The 20,410-nt window shown below is 50.3% G+C and overlaps 1 protein-coding gene and 1 long non-coding RNA gene across 2 annotated transcripts in view; one reads left to right on the top strand and one right to left on the bottom strand.

Moving 5' to 3' along the window:
• The first annotated feature begins 81 nt into the window (after positions 1–81).
• LOC309831170 lies at positions 82–4,692 on the top strand. Its single transcript, XR_014297564.1, has 3 exons — positions 82–743; positions 995–1,081; positions 4,424–4,692. It is a non-coding gene; the product is annotated as an uncharacterized lncRNA (long non-coding RNA).
• Positions 4,693–8,801: 4,109 nt separating this feature from the next.
• Positions 8,802–20,410, bottom strand: part of GCN1 (GCN1 activator of EIF2AK4) — a 56,902-nt gene continuing 45,293 nt past the window's right edge. The window contains exons 46-58 of the mRNA XM_082668252.1: positions 18,855–19,016; positions 18,478–18,570; positions 18,135–18,278; positions 17,766–18,035; positions 17,411–17,524; positions 16,712–16,942; positions 14,707–14,900; positions 14,459–14,573; positions 12,543–12,639; positions 12,026–12,174; positions 11,528–11,635; positions 10,095–10,313; positions 8,802–9,566 (exon numbers count right to left, since the gene is read on the bottom strand). Of these exons, the coding sequence (XP_082524378.1) occupies positions 9,441–9,566; positions 10,095–10,313; positions 11,528–11,635; positions 12,026–12,174; positions 12,543–12,639; positions 14,459–14,573; positions 14,707–14,900; positions 16,712–16,942; positions 17,411–17,524; positions 17,766–18,035; positions 18,135–18,278; positions 18,478–18,570; positions 18,855–19,016 (2,022 nt within the window). The 3' untranslated portion in view covers positions 8,802–9,440. The remainder of the gene's footprint in view (positions 9,567–10,094; positions 10,314–11,527; positions 11,636–12,025; positions 12,175–12,542; positions 12,640–14,458; positions 14,574–14,706; positions 14,901–16,711; positions 16,943–17,410; positions 17,525–17,765; positions 18,036–18,134; positions 18,279–18,477; positions 18,571–18,854; positions 19,017–20,410) is intronic.

A 20,410-nucleotide genomic window follows, 5' to 3' on the forward strand; every position in this document is an offset into this window, starting at 1 on the left:
GCCTCTGCGCAGCCGCGGTCGCGGCCAGCCGCGCCCTCTCCGCGCTCACGCACTGCGCATGCGCTCTGGAAGGGTCTCGCGGGCGCTGACTGGTCTTCCCTGCGTCCCGTCTGTGAACGTCGCCGCCGCCAGCCCTCCGCGCCCCCCTGCCCGGAAGTCTCGGAGAGCGGAGCTGCGGTCGAAACCTAACTGTAAGAAGCCGAGAGTGCCGGAGAAGCCGGGCCGTGGTCCGGGACGGACTCGCTTCTTCATCTTCAAGACTCGCAAGCGCTGCGGAGAGAGAAAGACTGGCAGGCAGTGACCGGCGGGGCGGCTCTTAGGCCGAGCTCCCGGTTTCTCGGGACTGGGGACTCGGACACTTCGCTCCCTTCTGTCTGGACGCTGCCTCCGGGGTGCTGGCACCGGGCCCTCCACCGTGTCCCGGGGCTGTGGACAGGACGCCTAGGCGGCTGGAGGCTGCGGAGTTTTACGAGACAGGAGCCGGGACGTAGTGTGTTAGGAGTGTGGCCTTGACGTCAGCGCTGGGGCGAAGTCACATCCCAGCCCTGTGACCTCTTGAAGCCTAAGTTGCCCCGTTGGTAAAGCTGGGTGGGTGGTTCCAGATTCAGCGTCTCTTCCAGCTTGACGTAGAACTTGGGAGATGAATGACCCGGCGTGTAAGATGCACCCCTGGGATCGACAGCAGCAGCTCCCGCGGCTTCAGTTGCACACCATCTACAGATAATACTTCTCCAGATCGCGTGGTAGGAAGACCTGGGCCGCAGAGGTTAAGCGGTATTCGGTTTATCATCAGCCCTAGGGGGTTTTTTTTTTTTCCCGTTTTAGAGTAAGTTCCTGCACTAAAAGTAGGACGCGCCTACCGCCATCCTCATTTGTAGAAGGGAAAAAAATTGTTACTTATAAGTTCTGTACAGCCCTGTCCCTTTCTAGTCAAGTACCTGTTGGATATTTCTACGTGTTTTCTCAAACTTCTTTTTATCTTGACTTTATACAGAATACTGCTTGTGGAGTTTTTTTAAATGTACAGAAGATTACCAAAAAGCACAAGTTACTGTTTTTCCCTCAGACCCACTCCTCACAGGTAACCCCTGTTAATAAGTTTCTTGGATACCTTAAAATGCTTAACAAATATTTTCTGAATGCATAAATGTCCTTCAATGAATTTTCTTTGCCTGTGCAATCACATATGTATGTAAGTTGCCTTTTCTCTTTAACAACATACTTAAACCTTCTGTCATTTCACAGCAGCGGGGTACTGGCACTCCATCATATGGTGGTATTTAACCACTCTGCTGTTGATAGGCATTCATGTTTATAATTTCTTGTTATTATAAACAGTGTTGCAGGGAAGATCCTTGGACAGCACATGGAGTGTCTGACTCAAACTTTGAGTTGTTTTTCCAGGAGCTGAGAATCAGCCTGGTGATGACAAAAGAACATGGACTTGGGATCCAAAAGTACTAGCTGGGAGGGGAGCTATTCATATGATCACTGAAAAAAATGCTTCTTGGTCTGGGAAAGGTTAGTGGGATCGCCTTTGATCCAACAGTTTTAGGAAATATAAGGGAAGAAAGAAGCCTCAGAGTATTCCCCAGGCAAGCACATCCTCCCCTGACCAGCCAGTGAGGCAGGTCACTCTAGATCATCTTCTCAACCTGCTCTGGAATCAGAGACTTTGGTTCAGATGCTTTAGAATCCTGGCTCCATCTCTTAAAAGCTTCGAGATTTGGAAAAGTCACATCACAATGTCTCAGAGCCCCAGTTTCCTCAGAATAGTTGTAAAGATTAGAGATATGTTTGCAAATTACCTGGCTCATATAGGCATGTGATAAACAGTAACTAATGCTGTTAAACCAAGGTCATTTTCCACTGACTCATTCATGCTTTCGGCCATTTCCTGTTGCAGACTCAAGCACACATGCCCAAGGCAGCCTCCTGATATCAGGACTGTAGGATACTTTGAAGAAGTAGAACAGAATTGGCCATTATCCAGACTCCTGACTTGCCTGCCTTCTGGAAAGCAATAGGCATTAATTCCTTCATTTATTCAAGTAGCCATTTAATGAGTACTCACTATTTATTATGTGCCACAGACTATAGGGTAGAGCTTTTCCATTCCAGGAGCTTTCAGTCTCATTAGAGATAAGACACACTCATGAGAAATAAAATATACAAGACAATACAAGAGAGGAAATAGCTGTCAAGCAGTCTAGACTTCAGAGGAGAGCTATCACTTTCAGCTAGAATGATGGGGAAAGGATTTCATCATAAAGATTTCATGATGGAATTGGAATTTAGAGAGCTGTGAATGGCGGGTGTATTTAGATAGCTGCTGTCACAGCCGTAAGGATCATCTATTTTAGCTTTGAGGGAGAATCCCCTGCAAGCCAGGATGTGTGCCTGGCTCCCAAAAATGAAACTGTGAGCACATTTTTCTCTAGAAACATTGTTTTAAATTATCTAAACTACAATTCAATGACTGGAGCTATGTTATGGTAGCTAGATTATAAAGTCTATATTTAGAAATAGACATAAACTTTTGTGATCTGAGGTAAGTAGCAGTTATGTGCCACTGATGGGAAACTTTGTTCCACTGTTCTGAACAGCCAGCTTACAGATGAGCTTTGCAGTACCACCTGTTCATACATTAGAAACTACAATAGGGAAGCATTGAAAGTTCTTGAGCAGAGGAGCAATATCAAAATCTTTGGGGAAAGTTATCTGGTGCAAGCATGCAGGACGGATTTCAGCTGCAGAGCTATAAAGGTTACTGCCAAAGCCCAGGTGTGAGGTAACAGAAGGAAGGGACAGATGCAAAAGATAGTATGCAAACGATATCTACCAAATTAGTGTTTTTTAAAAAATCACATAGGGAATTCCTTGGTGGTCCAGTGGTTAGGACTCTGCACTTCCACTGCAGGGGCCCGGGTTTGATCCCTGGTCAGGGAACTAAGATCCCACAAGCCACGTGGCACAGCCAAAAAAAAAATAATAAGATAAAAATCACAAAATTTACCTGACAACTGGATTCCTTTGCTAATTCAGTAAGTATTGTGTGCCTACTAGGTGCCAGGCACTGAAGATGTAACAGGAACAAAACAAAGCCCCACCCTCGGGGAGCTTATGGTACAATTGGGGAAGATGAGTCAACGTACATTTGAGGGCTCACTGTGTGCCAGGCACTGATGGAGGAGCTGGAGATGTAGCAGTAAATAAAGCTTTAAAATCCCTGCTTCTGTGGAGCTTACATTCTGAGAATGCAAATATGTGTTAAAAGGAAAAACCAAGGAGTAAGGGGGACAGGAGTGTACACAGGTTTACAGAACAGAAAGTGATGCCGTGGAGGGGTGGGTATATACTGTTCATTCAATAAGTTTGGTTGTGAATGAAAAGAGAAATGGAGTGGCTGGTGAGAACAGTGGGGTGAATAAAGTATTTTTCAGGATAGCGTAGGTAGAGGATTGGCAGCCAGTGAACAGTAAGGACTGAGCAGTAAGGGTAGAAGGAAGATGGGTTAAGAGCACTTTAAAAAGCTCAACTGGCAAAGAGGAGCGTAAAGAAGTGTGGTGTCAGAGGCTGAGGGTAAAGGAGAGGGACCCTCATGCCTGAGGTGCCTCAGGGTAGCAGTAGGAGAGATGAGGGCCAGTGTGGCGGAGGCCTGGAGGGAACCTGTGAAATCCACAATTCAGACTGGTCAGCAATGGATTCTAAAGTTGCTGAAATAGGTATCGAAGGAGGAAGCATATGCTGCAATCATGTAATGGGGGAATTCGGTGTAAACAAGAATTGAGAGGGCAGGTACGCTGAATGTCGGACTTCAAATGAGTGGGATGGGGCACCGTCCAACATGCTGGTCCAAGAGGGAAGGACTAAAGGGAACCATCTGGTCTCTCCCTTTGATGGGACTGGGAATTGGCCCTTTACCCCCTCACCTGCATGCCTGAGGCCATATCAAGAGACTTGGCAATCACTTTGCCCTGCGCTTCGGCAGCCCCCTCAAATCAAGTGACCATGAAGTTCCTTGACTGCAGGATGATCCTTGACCATCCTGATATCCGCTGGGGACTAGCACATGGTAGGCACTTGGTTTCTGTTCAGTTAAAGTGAAGCCACACACAGAATTTAAAGAGTTAGAAGGAACATCAGAAATAATCCAGTTTAAAAAAAAGAATCTGGTTGAACTCTCTTGGAATTTGCTTTCTGTGAGGAGTGGGCCAAATTTGGGGTCTGTAACGTTATCAGGGTCAAACCCCCTCCCACTAAACCCTTCAGTAGGATTTTTCTCCCATCTTCGAGATTACGGTTTTCAAAGTATGGGCTGGGGACACCAGGACTCCCTATGACCCTTTCAAAGGATCTGTGAAGTTGAAACATTTTCACAATACTGAGATGTCATTTGCCTTTTCCACTCATTCCTTACAAGTGTACAGTGGAGTTTTCCAGCGCCTGCATGATATGTGACATTGCAGCAGACTGAATGCAGAAGGAGACATGAGAATCCAGAAGTGAAGAGGCTTGCAAAAATGCAGAGCAATGCCACTCTCCTCATTAAAATGGCTTTTGGGAGATGCAAGAGGGAAGACATATGGGAACATATGTATATGTATAACTGATTCACTTTGTTATAAAGCAGAAACTGACACACCATTGTAAAGCAATTATACTCTAATAAAGATGTTAAAAAAAAAAAGACCCAACACAGCCAAAATAAATTTTAAAAATTTTAAATATAAATAAATAAAATGGCTTGTTTTCGAAAAAATATCTGTTATGGTTATTTATGCTAATATGTAATGGATTTATTCTTTTTAAACGAATTAATAAAGCTTTTATAGTTGACCAGTTTTGCTGTCTAAGATGGTAAGTATCAGTAGGCAAATTACATATAAGCCAGAGCTCTTTGGGTCCTCTATCGTCTTTCACAGTGTGAAGGAGTCTTGAAGCAAAATGTTTGAGCAACTCTGGGTTAGATACTGCTGCACCCAGCTTCCCACCTCCCTTTTCCATGGGAACCTAAATGGTAAGAAAGATCTAACGTAGCTTATGACCAGGCTGCCATCTCAACCAGAGAGCTCAGAGCAGCATCACAAAGTGACTGGTGTTTCCATGCAGACACACTCAGGAGTCTCACCCAGAAATCCCACTGAGCTAATAATCCTTGGACCAGTTTTTCTAGTTTCCTAAGCTTTGTTAATATCAACACTACCCTTCCACCAGGGAGGCCTGCAGGGAACCCTCCTAGCAGCTGAGAACCACCCAGTGAAATAACTGAGCTCCACCTCTTCTGAAAGGTGAAACCTAGTCACTCCAGAGAGCCACACGCCAAGAACTTGACTGTTTCCTTTGTTAAATTCACCTTCCAAAAGTATTTTTATAGTATGGCCCTGGGACGTGGTGACCAGAGTTATCAAGAAATGTGGGTTTTTTCCAGTTCTGCAGCCAACTGGCCACACAACCTCAGAGACGCTCCTTTCCTTCCATACCTCAACTGTACTCATAAAACAGGGACAGGCTCCTGGCCTCTCCTGTCGGAAGCACTGCTCCAGCAATGACAGGGGAGTGCTTTCCAGCCCAGGCACAGTGAAGCCCCAACCATGTGCTTACACACCTCTTTTTCAGTGTTTTAGATATTCAAATGCAGTAATCACTCTGCAAGAAAAATCTGATTTTAAGTTAATAGCTTTTCAAACTTCAGGCTCAAAACATTAACATCTGTAAATTCTGGGTCCAGCAATTACCCCCTGGATAAGAGCACTGCACTTGCGACGCACGTTAAATGGTACTAGGTGCCCACTGTTCAGTCCATTTTTGTCAGTATACCTCACTTTAATCACATCTTCCACATATGCAGCACCTCCCGCATACCCAGCCATGTATGGAGGGCATTACCTCATTCACTCCAGACAAGCCTGTGAGGCTTGTCACTGTACTGTCACTGTACAGATGAGGACATGGGCTCAGAGAGGTTAGGGGACATGCTCTGGCTTAATATGTAGTGGTCATGGTTTAAACCTGACTTCCAAGTCTGTGCAGCTCCACTAGGGCGCTCTGTACTAGACTTTTTTTTTTTTTTTTACTTATTTTTGGCTGCGTTGGGTCTTCGTCGCTGCATGCTGTCTTTCTCTAGTTGGGGCAAGCAGGCTCCAGAGCGCAGGCTCAGTAGTTGTGGCGCACAGGCTTAGTTGCTCCGCGTCATGGGGGATCTTCCCGGACCAGGGCTCGAACCTGTGTCCCCTGCACTGGCAGGCGGGTTCTTAACCACTGCGCCACCAGGGAAGTCCCTGTACTAGACTTCTAAAGCAATAGCTGCGTTTCCTTAAAAATATTTTAGAACCTAGATCTTTAAGTTAGGCTGGCTCCTGTTTTTCTTATTGTTCTTATTTAGAAAGGCTTGTAGCAGTTAAAGACCAGTCTGCACAGAACTGTACTCAGAAGAAAAACATTCCCAACTGTCTGTCTTGTTTTGAGATCAGCTCTCAGTAAAATAACGTCCCCAAATCCCTGCCAATAAAATAGTGTTGACCCTGCAGGTCCCTTGCCCTTCTCCCAAGCCCTCCGGCATCACAGCAGTGGGACCAAGGGAACTCACCTTTGGTTCCTAGAAGGGACATGAACCATGTCACACTCCCCAACATTTTAAAATAGTCTTGACGCCCATGATTCCAGAGGCTCCTAGAGTTAAAGGGTTGAGAATGCTGTTTAGTTGTCCCTGGATTAGCTAAAGGCACACCATTTTGTCACTGCCTTTCAAACACATGGCAGAGAAAGATGGGAGTCCCCTCTCTAGAGGATCATGGAAGTCTTAGAAATGTCTTTTCTAAAGACAGCAAGGGTCCTGTACGTGGGGTTAGGTATGGCTCAGCCCACAGAGCTGCCGGGGGAGGCCTGGGGTGGCTCAGGCCCCGGGCCAGTCACCTGGAGCCGCCTCAGCACTTTACCTCATGTGCTGCAGGATGTGAGAGGCCTGCAGGCCCCGGCCTAAAGAGTGGCAGGTGCTTGTGCCCAACTAGCCAGTTCAGTAGGAATAAGAGAAAGGCTAAGGATATGTATGACTCTGGGGACAGACCGCCACTTATTAGCCTTGTGACTTCTCTGTGCCTCAATTTCCTCCTCAGGAAAACAATAATAAGAGAAACTACTCGGTAGGTTGAGTGGATTAAGTGAAAAAAATGCCAAATGTCATCTAATTACTATTAACCCCCAAAAGATAACTTTAAGACATATGGAGAGCTTCCACTCCAAATTCCTCATTATACAGATGAGAAAATTGGCCTAGAAACGTTGGGTGACTCGTCCAAGGCTAAACCAACCACCAGGGCAAATAGCTTTGGTCTCTGCAGCTAAGCTCCATTTCCTCCAGGATGTTCGTTCAGTCTGGGCAGCTGTTTTCAGGACTGCTATGACTCTGGCCTGACGGGGTGCCCTTTGCCTGCTCCATCATCATGGCTGTGACAGCCCTTCACAGCTCGTTTCCTGGGAGCTCACACCCTCCTTCCAGACTCAGGAAATACAATTCAGTATGTTCGGGGAGCCTCTGAGTCATCTCCGTCTGTAAATCAACCTTTATCCGTCTATCCTGAACAGAGAGATCTCATCCTCCTCCAGTTTCTGGAACTGGAACTGGTGTTTTTCCTTTGGATTTTGCTTACTGAGTCTCTTCCACCTCTAAGTACATCAGGCTCCCCTCCCAACTTCAGACTGGGGACTGAACACCAGAGGTAGACATAAGCCTCTAAGATTCTAGAGGAAACACTGAAGACTTACCTCAGGGGCTTAAAAGAGGTCTCCCAGCCCACGCCCCCTCACATAGGAACTTCATCTGCCTCCCCACAGCTAACTGGCAGAGGTGACTGCATATGCAGACGGCTTGCTGGACATATGCCCCAGGCAGCTGGGAGGATGCTGATGACCATCTGAATCCCAGAAGCAGAGAACAGTTACCATGGCTACCAAGAGCTGTAACTATTGGCTGCCTTGGCTATGGGGATCAGCTCAGCTGACCTCTCAAGGTCCCTTCCAGCCCTGGGATTCTACATTTACAGTGAGCCTGATGAGACCGTGTCTGCTGCAAGAAAATAGGAAGTCCTGTGACATATACGGCTCAGGCATAGAAAGCAATTATCTCAGAGGTCACCTTGTCTTATTCATCAGAAGTGCTGAGTCACAAGGCTACTTTCTATCTCTGCTGCATCATTAATAAGCAAAGCCTTGCTTTTTTTGGTATAGCACTTCAGGCCCTTTATAAAGTGAGTCTGCGACCACCATGTTCAATTTTTCTTCCTTTTACAGCTCTGACCAGAAATTTTGATAGAAGTTTGTCCCATATCGTGACCAGGGAAACAGCCCAGAAACACTTGCGTCTCTGGGCCCGGAGGAGCGTGCTCCATCAGACAGGACGTTTGGATCACGAGCCTTCCAAGAACTAGGAGGAAGGAAGTCATTCATAAAGGAGGCAGATGCTGAACTGCAACTTTGGTTTCCTCTGGCAATTCTGATTACAGGAATGTGGTTTGTTCTTATTCCACAGAGGGGAAGAGTTTCTCTTTAAAACTTGACTCCCAGAAGCTCCCTACCGGTCTGAGTCAGGACAGAGCAGGGAGGTGGCTAATTCGACCCCTGTAACCTCCACAGCAGGTGAGAACACAGGCCTGGCTGCACCCCCCTTGATACCCGACCTCAGGACAGAGAAGTCTGTAGATATCTACAAGACTTCCAAGAGCAGGAGAGAGATGCCCAGAAATCAGACTGCTGACTGTGCTTATGAAAACAGCTGCAAGTCTTGCCTTGTTCCTGACGCAGGAAGCTTCATGTTTAGTGGATGTTTGGAGATTTTTTAAAATCTGCTTATCAAGATTAAATCAAAGCCTTTATTAAACATCCCTCCTTCAAACCACCTGCATTTAAACCTATACCCCTCTCCTGACTTGCGAACTGCTAGGGCTATGTGTGTGTCATTGTCACCTGGAGGGTCAGATCCAGTTGGGCTACACAATGCTGAAAAGCCACACCAAGGCACACCACACTGGGCACACCTCCACGGTTCTGTGCCCCTCAGGATCTAGGCAAAGGTTGGCAGCACTGGCCCTGGGACCAGAGCTCAAGCACAGGAGACCAGGAAGCTGAAGTCTGAGCCTCCTTGTTCCAGACCTACATGCAGAACGGACAAGCAGCTCTTGGTTACCACTGGGTGAGGCTCACCAATGTGCTTTTCCTTCTCGTCTCCAAAGAAAAGGGTGAGAGATGGAGGAGGCAATTTTCAGTTGTGTGTGGGTTTGATTTAAGGCTTTGGCTGTGGTCTGCTGATAATATTAAAATACTTTCTGGGAACGCCATCTCCTAAGCTCCCCATCAGAACAAACGTATTTCCAAAAATGAAAACATTGAACAAAGAGGTGGAGCTGAAATGCTGATGCAGAGCCCAGTGGACAGGCCCAGGTCTGTCAGGTCAGGATGGTGTCGTCCACCTGCTCCGTGGAGTCGGCCTGGCTGGCCAGCTTCTTCAGAGACCTTCGGTTGCATTCATTCAGCACCTCCAAGCTGGTCACGTCCAGGATCTTGCAGAGGGACTGGGGGGAAGATGGAAACAAGGAGACGAAGTCAGAAAATATGGCTTCAGATTTCTCCAATCAAAGACAAAAATGAATGTCAACCCAGGACTAGAACCACTGAGGTGGAATCTGGCAAAATAAGGGAATCAGATGGATCCAGGGAAAGCCAAGACAACCACTCATCACGCCTTTCACGTGGTGAGGTATTGTTCAGTGCTTTAAAGGTTGCTCAGCGGGCAGGGGACTGAGTGACAGGACTCTGGGCCTCAACGGGCAGCACTGTGGGATCTGTTGTAGGGCTGTGTGCCACGTGAAAGTCTATTTGAAGAAGGGACTCTGCTGCTGAAAGACGTCTGAACACCTCAGGAGTAGAGGAGTGTGTTTTTAGGCACCAGACCTGTCACTCGACTACAATCTGCCTGTCAACACTCATGCATACGGATGGGGTGGCAGTGAAGAGTGATGCTTAAACACTGTCATGCAGAAGGCCTGCAAGGCCAGTGCCCACAGACGCCCAGGGGAGGCACGCCAGTCCCAGATTCCCACCTGAAACACCTCTTCTCCCTGCCTCATCTTGAGGAGGTTGACGATTGCCTGGTCGCTGTAGGCCCTGACGACGGTGTTTTTATCCTTGGTGTTGTCAAGAAGAGCCTTCAGGATGGGCTTGATGGCCTGGGGGTCCAGGGCAGGCAGTGGGTCCCTGTTTGCCCACCAGATCATCTTCTCAGCCACCAGCCTGATGTCACTGGATGGGTTCTGCAAACACTATGAAGAGGAGCGCAAGGCTTTCAGCCAGGCACATCCAGTCTGTTTCTCAAAGCAGCCCAGACTCTGCCCTGACACTCTCTTCATCGTGGAAACTGACCCCACTGCTCCCCTCCGATGCCATCCCCACTGTGGGAGGGTAATAACGAGGTGTGATTCGGACCCTATTCTCTTCCACTTCATCTCATGCCAGTCTCTCCTTTGCTCACCACTCTCGGCCCACGTGGGCGTTCAGCTTCTGCAAACACACCATGCTGCTTCCTGCCTCGGGCCTCTGCACTGGCTGGTCCCACTGCCTGGGACGTGCTTGGCCCAGATCCTCGTTTGGTTGGTTCCTTCTCATCCTTCAGGGCTCAGCTCAAACGTCAGCCTTTAGAGGTCTCCCCGACAGCCCCATCTAAATCAGAGTCTTCCCACAGGCTTTTTGTGTACCTCCACCTCCAGAGATCCTGTCTGCCCTGTTCACCTCTACACCTTCAGGGTCTAGCCCGGCTGGGCACACAGCAGGTCATCAGTAATAAACGCTGATAAAAGCTGCATGCAGGGTGATGCCGTCATACAGGTTCAATCTAATCGGGGCCCTGTAAACTCTCCACTGTGGGTGCCTGCAGGGTGGTGCAGTCAGCCTTGGGAACCTCACTACTCAGAGCGAGGTCAGCGCACCAGCAGCACTGACATTGCCTGGGAGCTGGTTACAAAGGCAGGGTCTCAGGCTCGGCCGCATCTCTTAGCATGCAGACTCTGGTTCTGTCTTGTGTGCACACAACCGTTTGAGAAGTGTGCTCTATTACACAGGGGCTGGGGCCTCGCCATCAGGCTCCCCAGCTTTCCTCCTTGGGTCTCACAGCCACCACAACAGCCACCACGACAGCCATACTAGTAAGTGTCATGCCTGCTAAAGGCAGGCAGGGAAGAGGAGGTTTATTAAGATTTGAACCCAGGTCTGCCCCAAAGTTTGCAAAATTGGTGTGCCTAGAAAGAATGCCTAAAATGGAGGTTCTTAGCGTGATTTGGGGTCATAGGTCTATTTGACATCCTGACAAAAAGTTGGGCACTCCTCCAGAGAAAAGCTCACACACGACTCTTTTGCATTCCAGCCCTATGGGCTCAGAGATGCCGCAGGCTATCCATGGAGAGCTCCTAGAATACAGAGGACACAGCTCTAGTGTTTTTTGGTCACGGGTCCTTCTCACAAGCCTGGCTGCCCTGCTCACCTTAATGAACAGGCTGGAGAGTTTGGCTGGCAGCTGTCCTCCTCCTGTCTCGATGTGATGCTTCATCAGGAAGCCCATGCCCCGGACCCCGCTCACAGCAATGGGGATCTGTGGAGAGAGGAGAGAGCTAGACGGGGTGGCCTCCAGCTCCGTCCCTGGGGCAGCAGGGCCAGGCACCAGCCCTTCCCCAGGACTTTCCAGGGACCCTGCCTCTTCCCCACCAGTCCCCACCCCCCGGCAGCTCTCATGGAGAGGGTCTGCCGTGGCTGTGAGGCAGATGAACCAAACCCGAGTCACTCGTTCCCAGGTCAGGAATCAGAGACCTTCTGACCTAGAAGGGACCTCTAGATGCTCCAACCCAAACTCCTCACTGTTCAGATGATGAAACTGGGGCCCAGAGAGATCAAGTACTAGTCCAAGGGCACAGTAAGTTACTGGCAAAGGTAAAATTTGAACCCAGGTCTCTGAGCACCAAGTCTGGCTGCCCCAAAGCCTTACCCTGTCTGCCATGGCATTGCTGAGGATCATGTCCTGAACTTCACTGCTGTATCTGCCTGCACAGAGTCTGCTGGGAGCCACATTCACAGCCACGGAGAGAGCCAGGCTCCGCCCGTGCCGAACCATCCAGTCGATGCCAGACACGTCCGCTGGGTGCAAGGACACACTGGGGTCAACCTGTACCTCACAGCATGGCCCACCACCCACGAAGCCCACCTCGCCAACCTGAGACTCATGTGGCAGCTCAGAGCCTGGCAGAAACCCCAGTCCACGCTGCACACAGGCCTCCCTGCCCCGAGTGGATGTCAAGCAGCCATCCCTCACAAACTGCTCCAGACTGTGGCTTGTGTTCTTGGAGCCGAAACACTCGGGGCTGCAGAACCCCCAGAAACTCCATTTTGTTTTAACAGCTGAATTTCCAAGGAGAGGGTGGTCCCACTGTCAGAAGACCCTCTGAGGGGAAGGGGAGACAGAGAGGCCCTGAAAAGAAAGCCCCCCGTGGACACAAGAGGCCTACCCAGCAAGTACTGCTGAAGAACAGTGTTGAGCTCCTCTTCCGTCAGAAAGGCACACAGTTCCCCCAGGCACCCAGCTGAGGAGATGCGAGTGTTGTCCTGACGGAGCAGAGAAGGCAGTGAATGGGGATGCAAGCCCACACGGGCTCCGCGGGAACAACGTTGGAAGGAAGGCGGACCCTAAGTCCAGTCCTCCCTCCAGGCACTCCACGCTCCCACCGCCAGAGCGGGACTGCCACTCACTGCAGCTGCCACTTGGTGCCGTGTTAAAAATTACACACCCAGCACTTAATTTTAGAAAACTCCAGCCTGTGTGCATACGTTAATCATCATCGTAATAGCAAGAATAACTATATTTACATAGCACCTTTCTTCTTACAAGCCTGAATGCTTCATAGTTATTATCTCAGTTACTATCAACAGCCCTGTGAGGCGGGGAGGGGCGCGAGCTCCCGCCCACAGTGCCCAGGAAAGGCGGTCAGAGAACCACTTGGAGCTCCACCCCCAACCCCACACCCACCCCCGAACCGCTCATGTGTCCGCCTATGTCCAGAGAGACTCCCTGCTGCCCCGACATTACTCAGGTTTGTCCCGGGAAGTTAAACTGAAGAGCTGATCAACCCAAGGCAATAGGTAAAGGCCGAGTGTTTTGTGTCAAAACCAAAGCCACGTACATAACAAGCCCTGCTGCTCTCCCTGCCAGCTAACTACGGGACACCACACAGTGGATTCAGGTTATGTGCTACAGTATTAGGAAGTGCCAACTTGGCGTGCCTCCCCCAAAACAAAACAAACAACCAGAGCCTCAAGGGCCCATGGGGAGGCATCAGCTGGGCTGGCACTCTGGATTGCCACCTTCGATCCAGCGCAAGTTCTGAGCGAGAGGGTGGTTGGCCAGCACCTTGGGCCTCTGAGCTCCCTGCCCAGGTGCCAAGCAAGGCTAAAGCTGGCTCTCTCTGACACGACAGCCACTCTCTCCACTCTGGATCTATTTTAAGCTCCATTGTGGTGAAATGCAAATTGGTTTACATACTAACTTTTGCTTGCACTGTGCGTGGCCCTATAAAAACCGTGACAGACTGTGACCAAAAGAAGGTGGAGTCTCCCATCTGTACCCCAGAGAAGGCTAGAGGGCCGTGATAGTCGGCCCCATGCATGGGCAGACGACGGGGTGTAGCTCCATGTGAACCCAGGGGCCTCTCTCCAGAGATCAGCCCCACAGTGTACATCTGGCCACGCAGCAGAGGGCTGTCAGAGGGCAAAGAGAAAATTCTTCTCAGAGGCTCAAGCCCTCCTGGGCCCGCTACAGCACTGGGCTGTCAAGGGGTACTTCACAAATGCTTTTAGACGGGGTCAGGAAGGGCTACACTAACGGCATCAGAACAGAACCAGGAGTCACGGGGCTCAGGTGCTGGTTTTGACTCTACCACTTGCTAGGGTGCAGCCCCAAGTGAGTCTCACCCTCTCAAACAGTGCTAAGCCCTCCCACCTGGACAGACACCAGACAGTTTCCTGAGGGCTGTGCCCATGCTTCATTTACCTCTGGGCTAGGCCCTTCAGCTCAGCAAATGTTTTCTAAACCAATAAACGAAACTCTTCACTTTACAACTGGGGAAATGAGGGGCAGAGAGGGAAAATGACTTGTTTAAGACTAGAGGACAAATGAATGAGAGACCTGGGACTTTAAAAACCTTACTTTCCTTATCTATACAACACATCATCGATATCAATATTGATATCAAGACGCGCCTTGTCTCCCTCACTACCAGAGGCGTGGTAAACCACAAAGTGATACGAATGTCGGGAGTGATTATCACTACTGACCAAGTTCTTCTAACACAAAGCAGAGATGCTAACCAAAGGAAAGAGAAGGGAAACCAGCCGAGCCCCCCAGCCCCACGTCCACCTGCCGCTGTACCTCGTCATGTCCCAGCGTGCTCAGCAGGAGTGAGACGATGCTTTTCCGGATAACCACGTCCACTTTGGCCCCTGCTCCCTGAATCACAAACCTCAGGGCCTGAAGCATGGTGTCCCTACAGAACCAGTACACCCAACTTAAAACCTGGCTCTGCTTCACCTATGCTCCCGCCGCACAGGCAGGGCCCGGGCTGCTTCAGGAGCTGCCCGGCCTCCCCACGGCCACAGCTCTCCCCACCAGGGCCTTACCTGACACCCGGGTCCTCCATGACCCGGATTCCGTTCAGCAACTCTGTGAAGAGAGGATCCACCTTGATATGGATGGAGATGAGCTTCCCTAGTGCATCAGCAGCCTTCAGGCGCACGCCCCGGTTAGAGTCCTGCAGGGCTTTGGTGAAAGTGGTCTGCAGCTGGGGCAGGAAGGGCTTCAGGGCAATCCCAACCTGTTTGAGAGACCCACACCCAAAAGCTGAGGCGGAGTCCAGGGCCACAGTGCACTATAGGCACAAAAACAAATGATCACAAACCACCATAAGCTGCCCTGGCTCCCACACATAGGCCAGGAATAGATGTCCCGTTAAGGCAGGGGCGCCCAGCACAGAGAGGTCACACTCAGTCTCCTCTTCCGTTTTCAGCATCCTGCGCTGCACTGGGAGGATGACACCACCAGCACCACCACCACTACCACCACTACCATCCCCCCACCAGCGCCACCAGCAGCACCACCACCAGCAGCACCAGCACCAGCACCACCACCACCACCACCACCAGCACCACCAGCAGCACCAGCACCACCACCACCACCAAGGGAGCCGTGGACTTGGCTTAGTGAAGCCCTGTCCACGTGGACAAGTGACTCGAAACCCTTGTCTCCAAATACACTAGAGCAGGCTGGGAGACGCTGTCAGTACCATGGAAGAACATTTTAGTGCAAAGACAGGGAAATGGACCAGGTGTGTAAGGGCAGGTACCATCTACTGAGCATTTAACATTCAGCCTTCAGAACAATCCTATGAAACAGCCTCAGAAGGTCATCCTTGTACACATGTGCGCCCCCTCATTAACAATCCATTCTAATCCCCGACCACACATAGAAAAACAGGCACATTTGTGACAAAATACAGATGAGTCCAAGATGAAAGATTTACTTATTGCTAAATGGGAAAATCAAAGTAGCTGTTTGGAGGTTCAATGCCAATTAAAGTTTGGAGATACTGGGGTCGGGGTTTTGCAGGCAGCTGGGAGGCAGACCACAGAGTGAAGCTGGCAAACCTGCGGCGGGAACCACCTGCCTATGGGTGGCACCTGGCTTGTGGCCTAAGGGACAAATTCCAGGAGGGAAGGGCTCCATTTGTATACAGAGTTTAAAAAAACAAAACAAAACACAGAAAAGAACAGCACAGAATGTAAAGATGATACTTAATTTAAAAGAAAAAAAAAAAGACTCAATTTCCTACAGAATGAGGCTGATGCCCACGATCCCATTTTTTATCTGGGAAGATGCTCCCCACACTTTTCTCCCAAAAGGAAAAAGCTACAAATCTTAAGCTTTTGTTCCCAAACCTCAAGTAAGAAATTTTTTTTTTTTAACAACAACAAATCCTGGCTGTTTATGCTTTTTTAAATCCAAAGGGCTTAATTATTACACTATAAAACATCAGAAACAGTTAATGTGTTCAATCTTTGCTTCTGACACTTTGGGCAAAAACTGAAGTTAACTGCAGTTGCTCTCAGACTTCCTTTTCATTCTCTCCTCAGATTCTTTTCACCTCATTTATGAGGTGGTCATAAAGAAGGGAAATGTTTTTGAACAAGGTTTTAATTGTATTTACATGGCCCTGGATTTTGTCCTTTGACCCATTTATAAATAATAGCAATTAACATGCACTGGTGTGTCGAGTGCTTAGAATGTGTCAGGCCTCGTGCCTGATGTTATTTTATCTGAGCCCTGTGTCACACCGCCCTTCGAGAGGCAAGCAGTCTTAGTACTCTCAAAACACAGGTGAGGAAACAGGCTCAGAGGCTGCGTAACTTTCCCAAGGTCATTCTGGCCATACAGCTACCAAGTGGCGGACCTGGAATTGACCATGTGCAGTGTGTCTTGACTCCAAAGTCTTAACTCCCTCTGCTCTGCCGATTCCCCAAGATAAGCTGTCACCCCGCCTCTACGGGACACCGTGTGCCAGCATCCTACACACAAATCCATTCTCTAAGGCCTGAATGGACTGAGAGTGTGAACTCATCAGTCACTCACCTTGGCCAGCAAAAGGCTGAGTGTCTCAAGCAGAGCCGCCTTCACGTTCCAGCTGAACCGGTCCCCCAGGATGCGAATCAGAGGGCCAGTGATGCTGACCACGGAGGGTCTCAGGGCGTCCGCTGAGGTCAGGCGGATCACCAGGCCTAAAGCTTTGGCTGCTTCCTCTTTCTGTTCTGGGCTGCCAGTCAGGACGCCCTCCCGCAACACTGGAAGGATGGAGGTTACTCCCTGACAAGAGAACCACACCTGAGAGTCAAATCTCAAAGGTTCTGGGCCCAGGTGTCTCCCACCCGAAGCAAGGAGCTCCTGTTAGCCAATCTCTCCTCAACTCCATGAGAGATCGATTCAGGCCGCCAGGGTCGCAGCCTGAGATGGTGCTGGCTGGGGAACAGTCTTGACAGTGACAAGAAGAGCAGAGTCCCAGCAGGCCTACCACACAGGGTACCTGCACTGCTGTCACTCACTCACTCTGTCTGAGGTGGCTTCCACCACTTAAACCGAAGATGATGAATGCTGTCCCCAAGGGGTCACCACAGGGAAGAAGCACGCTGCCTGTGAAGGTGCAGAATGGCACCTAGAGCAAGCACTAAGCCAGATTAACACACGGGCTGCTCCAGCGGCCCGACCTCCTGGGACCCAAGGGGAAGGCGGAGGAAGACCGCATGCCTGCCGCACCCTGCACGGGCCCTGGCTTACCTTCTTTGGAAGGCAGAACCCTGGCACGTGTTCGCCTTTGCTCTCATTCCCTATGAGCCGGATTTCTTTGTGTAGTTCCTCAATTAGTGCCAGCTGGTTGCCAGCATCCAGTTTCTGTGGGAAGCCGGGAAAAAGCAGAGAGGATGTCAGAGTTCTAGGTAAAACCCTCTCAAGGCTGTTTCAAAATAATATAGCAGGCGGAAAGGTGTGGGTGGGAGTATAGATAAGACTGCCCACGAATCGACAGATGCTGAAGCTAGGTGACAGGTACATGGGGTGCCTTAGGAGTCTAGTCTTATAAGCGCCTGGAATTGTCCACAACCAGAAGCTGGCTGTGGGGTCCACAGCTCCTCACCTTGGTGATGGCATTCAGGGCATCCCAGCTCTCCTCCAGAACCACAGGGCTGGAGTCGTTGAAGAGGCGGATCAGGCCTGAGACCAGGCTCCGCAGGTGGCTAGTGTAGTCCACCTTTGAGCGGGAACAATAGATGTTGAGGATGATGGCAGCAGCCTGCCTCATGCCCACTTCAGGGCTGCGGGTGGCTTCCAACAGATCCTCGATGATGATCCGGTGCCCGGTGTCATCTTCTACCGAGAGGATCACAGCCTGACAGTTGGCCATCTCCTAAAACCACAGGGGATGCCTCGGCTGAGCACAGCTCCTCCAGGACAGGACAGGATGGGGCAGGGTTAGAGAGCCTGCAGGAGTGACTGTGACACTCACCAGCTGCTCAGCTGGAGTCCCCAGCTTCTCCTTCAGGGCCAACATGACCGCCGGGAGGATCACGCCAAGATGACGGGTCAGGGCATCGCCTGCCACAGACGAAAGGAAAGCCAGCACCCGGGTATTGACAGGTGGAGTCGTCAGCTGCGGAATGATTAACAGCAACTCAATGGGTGCTGCCCTGTGCTGGCCGCGGCGCTAAGCTCTGGGAGATCCCATCCCACTACAAGAGTCACCAGCCTCTCCCAGCATCTGAGTTCAGAGTTGGCCTTCACGCAGGCCCGGGGAACAGTGATGTGGCTGTGGCTTCTGGGCCAGAGGGTTGCCACGTGTTGGGACTTACCTTGGGCACGAGGTAGGGCAACACCACACGGCTCTTGATGGCCATCACTTGCTTCAGACCATCCAAGGCAAATTCTGACACCTCCTCATCATCCTGCAGAGGGGCAATGGGGGCAATGTTCAGAAGCTGGCTCTTGTCTCCACCTCCACTGTGTTGGACCGGCCGGCGCCAACGTCCTTCTCCAGTCTCCTCCCCTCCTCCCTCTGCACCCACATGGACTGACTGTCAAAGGAGAAACACAGAGCCAAATCCCATCCTGTGCACCCACTCCCTCTGGGGCCCACACTGCGGCTGCCTTGGCAGAATCAGCCCCCCGCGTGTTGCCTCTACAGAGATGGTAAAAGCCCGATTGGTAGGTGTGGGGCAGAGCCACTCACCAGCTGCTTCAGTAAAAACGGGAGGATGTCCTCCAGAGCCTGGTGGCCGATGGTGGAGTGCAGCTGCTCAAAGGTCTTGGCCGCCGCCTCTCTGACCTCCTCCAGCGGGTCACACAAGGCCTTCCTTGCCGTGGGCACAAGGGACTCGGAGAAATACAGCACCTGCAACGGTACAGGTGTACTGAACCCGACGTGGCAGAGGGAGAAGAAATCAGCAGGGGGGCGGTGAGGACCTCTGGCCCAGCCAGGCCACCGCTGCTCCCTGGGCTTGACTTTTTTTTTTTTAACTTAGATGGTTTCTGTGGAAATGCACAAGTATGAAAAAGCAGAGAGGCTGTGTAATCTACTCCCAAGGAGCCTTCACCAGACTTAATAATTAATAGCCTGATTTTTTCCGGCAAGTTCTCCAAATACTCTGGTCTCCTACAGGAACTTCAAACTCGTTCTCATGTCAAGGACCCTAGTGATGTGGCCTCCACTCCCCAGACTCTTTTGCTCATCTTCATAGGAAACTCCGAGTCCTTCTTCAAGTCTCAACTCAAATACTTGCTCCCTGGGACTTCCCTGGTGGCACAGTGGTTAAGAATCCACCTGCCAATGCAGGGGACACGGGTTTGAGCCCTGGTCCAGGAAGATCCCACATGCTGCAGAGCAGCTAAGCCCACGTGCCACAACTACTGAGCCTGCGCTCTAGAGCCCGCGAGCCACAACTGCTGAGCCAGCATGCCACAACTACTGAAGCCCGCATGCCTAGAGCCTGTGCTCCACAACAAGAGAAGCTTCTTACTGCAGTGAGAAGCCTGCGCACCGCAACGAAGAGTAGCCCCCACTCGACGCAACTAGAGAAAGCCCTGGCGCAGCAACAAAGACCCAGCACAACCATAAATAAATAAATAAATAAAAATAAAATAAAAATTGAAATTGAAAAAACCTTGCTTCCTTATGAAGTCTTTGCATCTGCAACGGGGCCAATGACAGCTCTGTTTCCTCTGCAACCAATTCCACCAAAGCAACGCCCCCTATGAATCTAAGGACTGAATATGAATATGGCCACCAGCAAGGCCTCAGCCTTTGGGGCACTTACTATTTAATGAATCACAGCTCTTTTGGTGACAGAATTTACCTTTATTCTTTGAAAAATGCAAATATAAAACCCCAAATGTAATACGTATACTGATACACACAGGAGGAGAAGAATCCTGTAAATCAGACGAGGCTTTTCAGGCTGAGCAATTGGCTACGTGCTCGAATTTCTGACCCGCCACCCATTCATTGCTTTGGTGCTTTCATCCCAATCGAGAGCTCTATGCCTACTCTCAACCTACTCCCCACGTTGGGGAGGATCAATGTTTGGAGGATCAATTACCGTAGAAAAGTAGGGTCAGTGAAAAGGACTCCAACCCTCTTGAATGTAGCTGCTATGGAAACAGTCTCATTGCTGGAGACAATGCGTTTCCACCCACTGGGTACTCACTCTCATCTACTCCGCTCCCTCTGAGAACAAGCACACCCTCCTGCTCTCTGCCGCCCTCCACCACTCACACACGCGCACCTCC

The sequence above is a fragment of the Grampus griseus genome, assembly GCF_964374135.1.
Source record: "Grampus griseus genome assembly, chromosome: 12".
Lineage (NCBI taxonomy): Eukaryota > Metazoa > Chordata > Mammalia > Artiodactyla > Delphinidae > Grampus > Grampus griseus.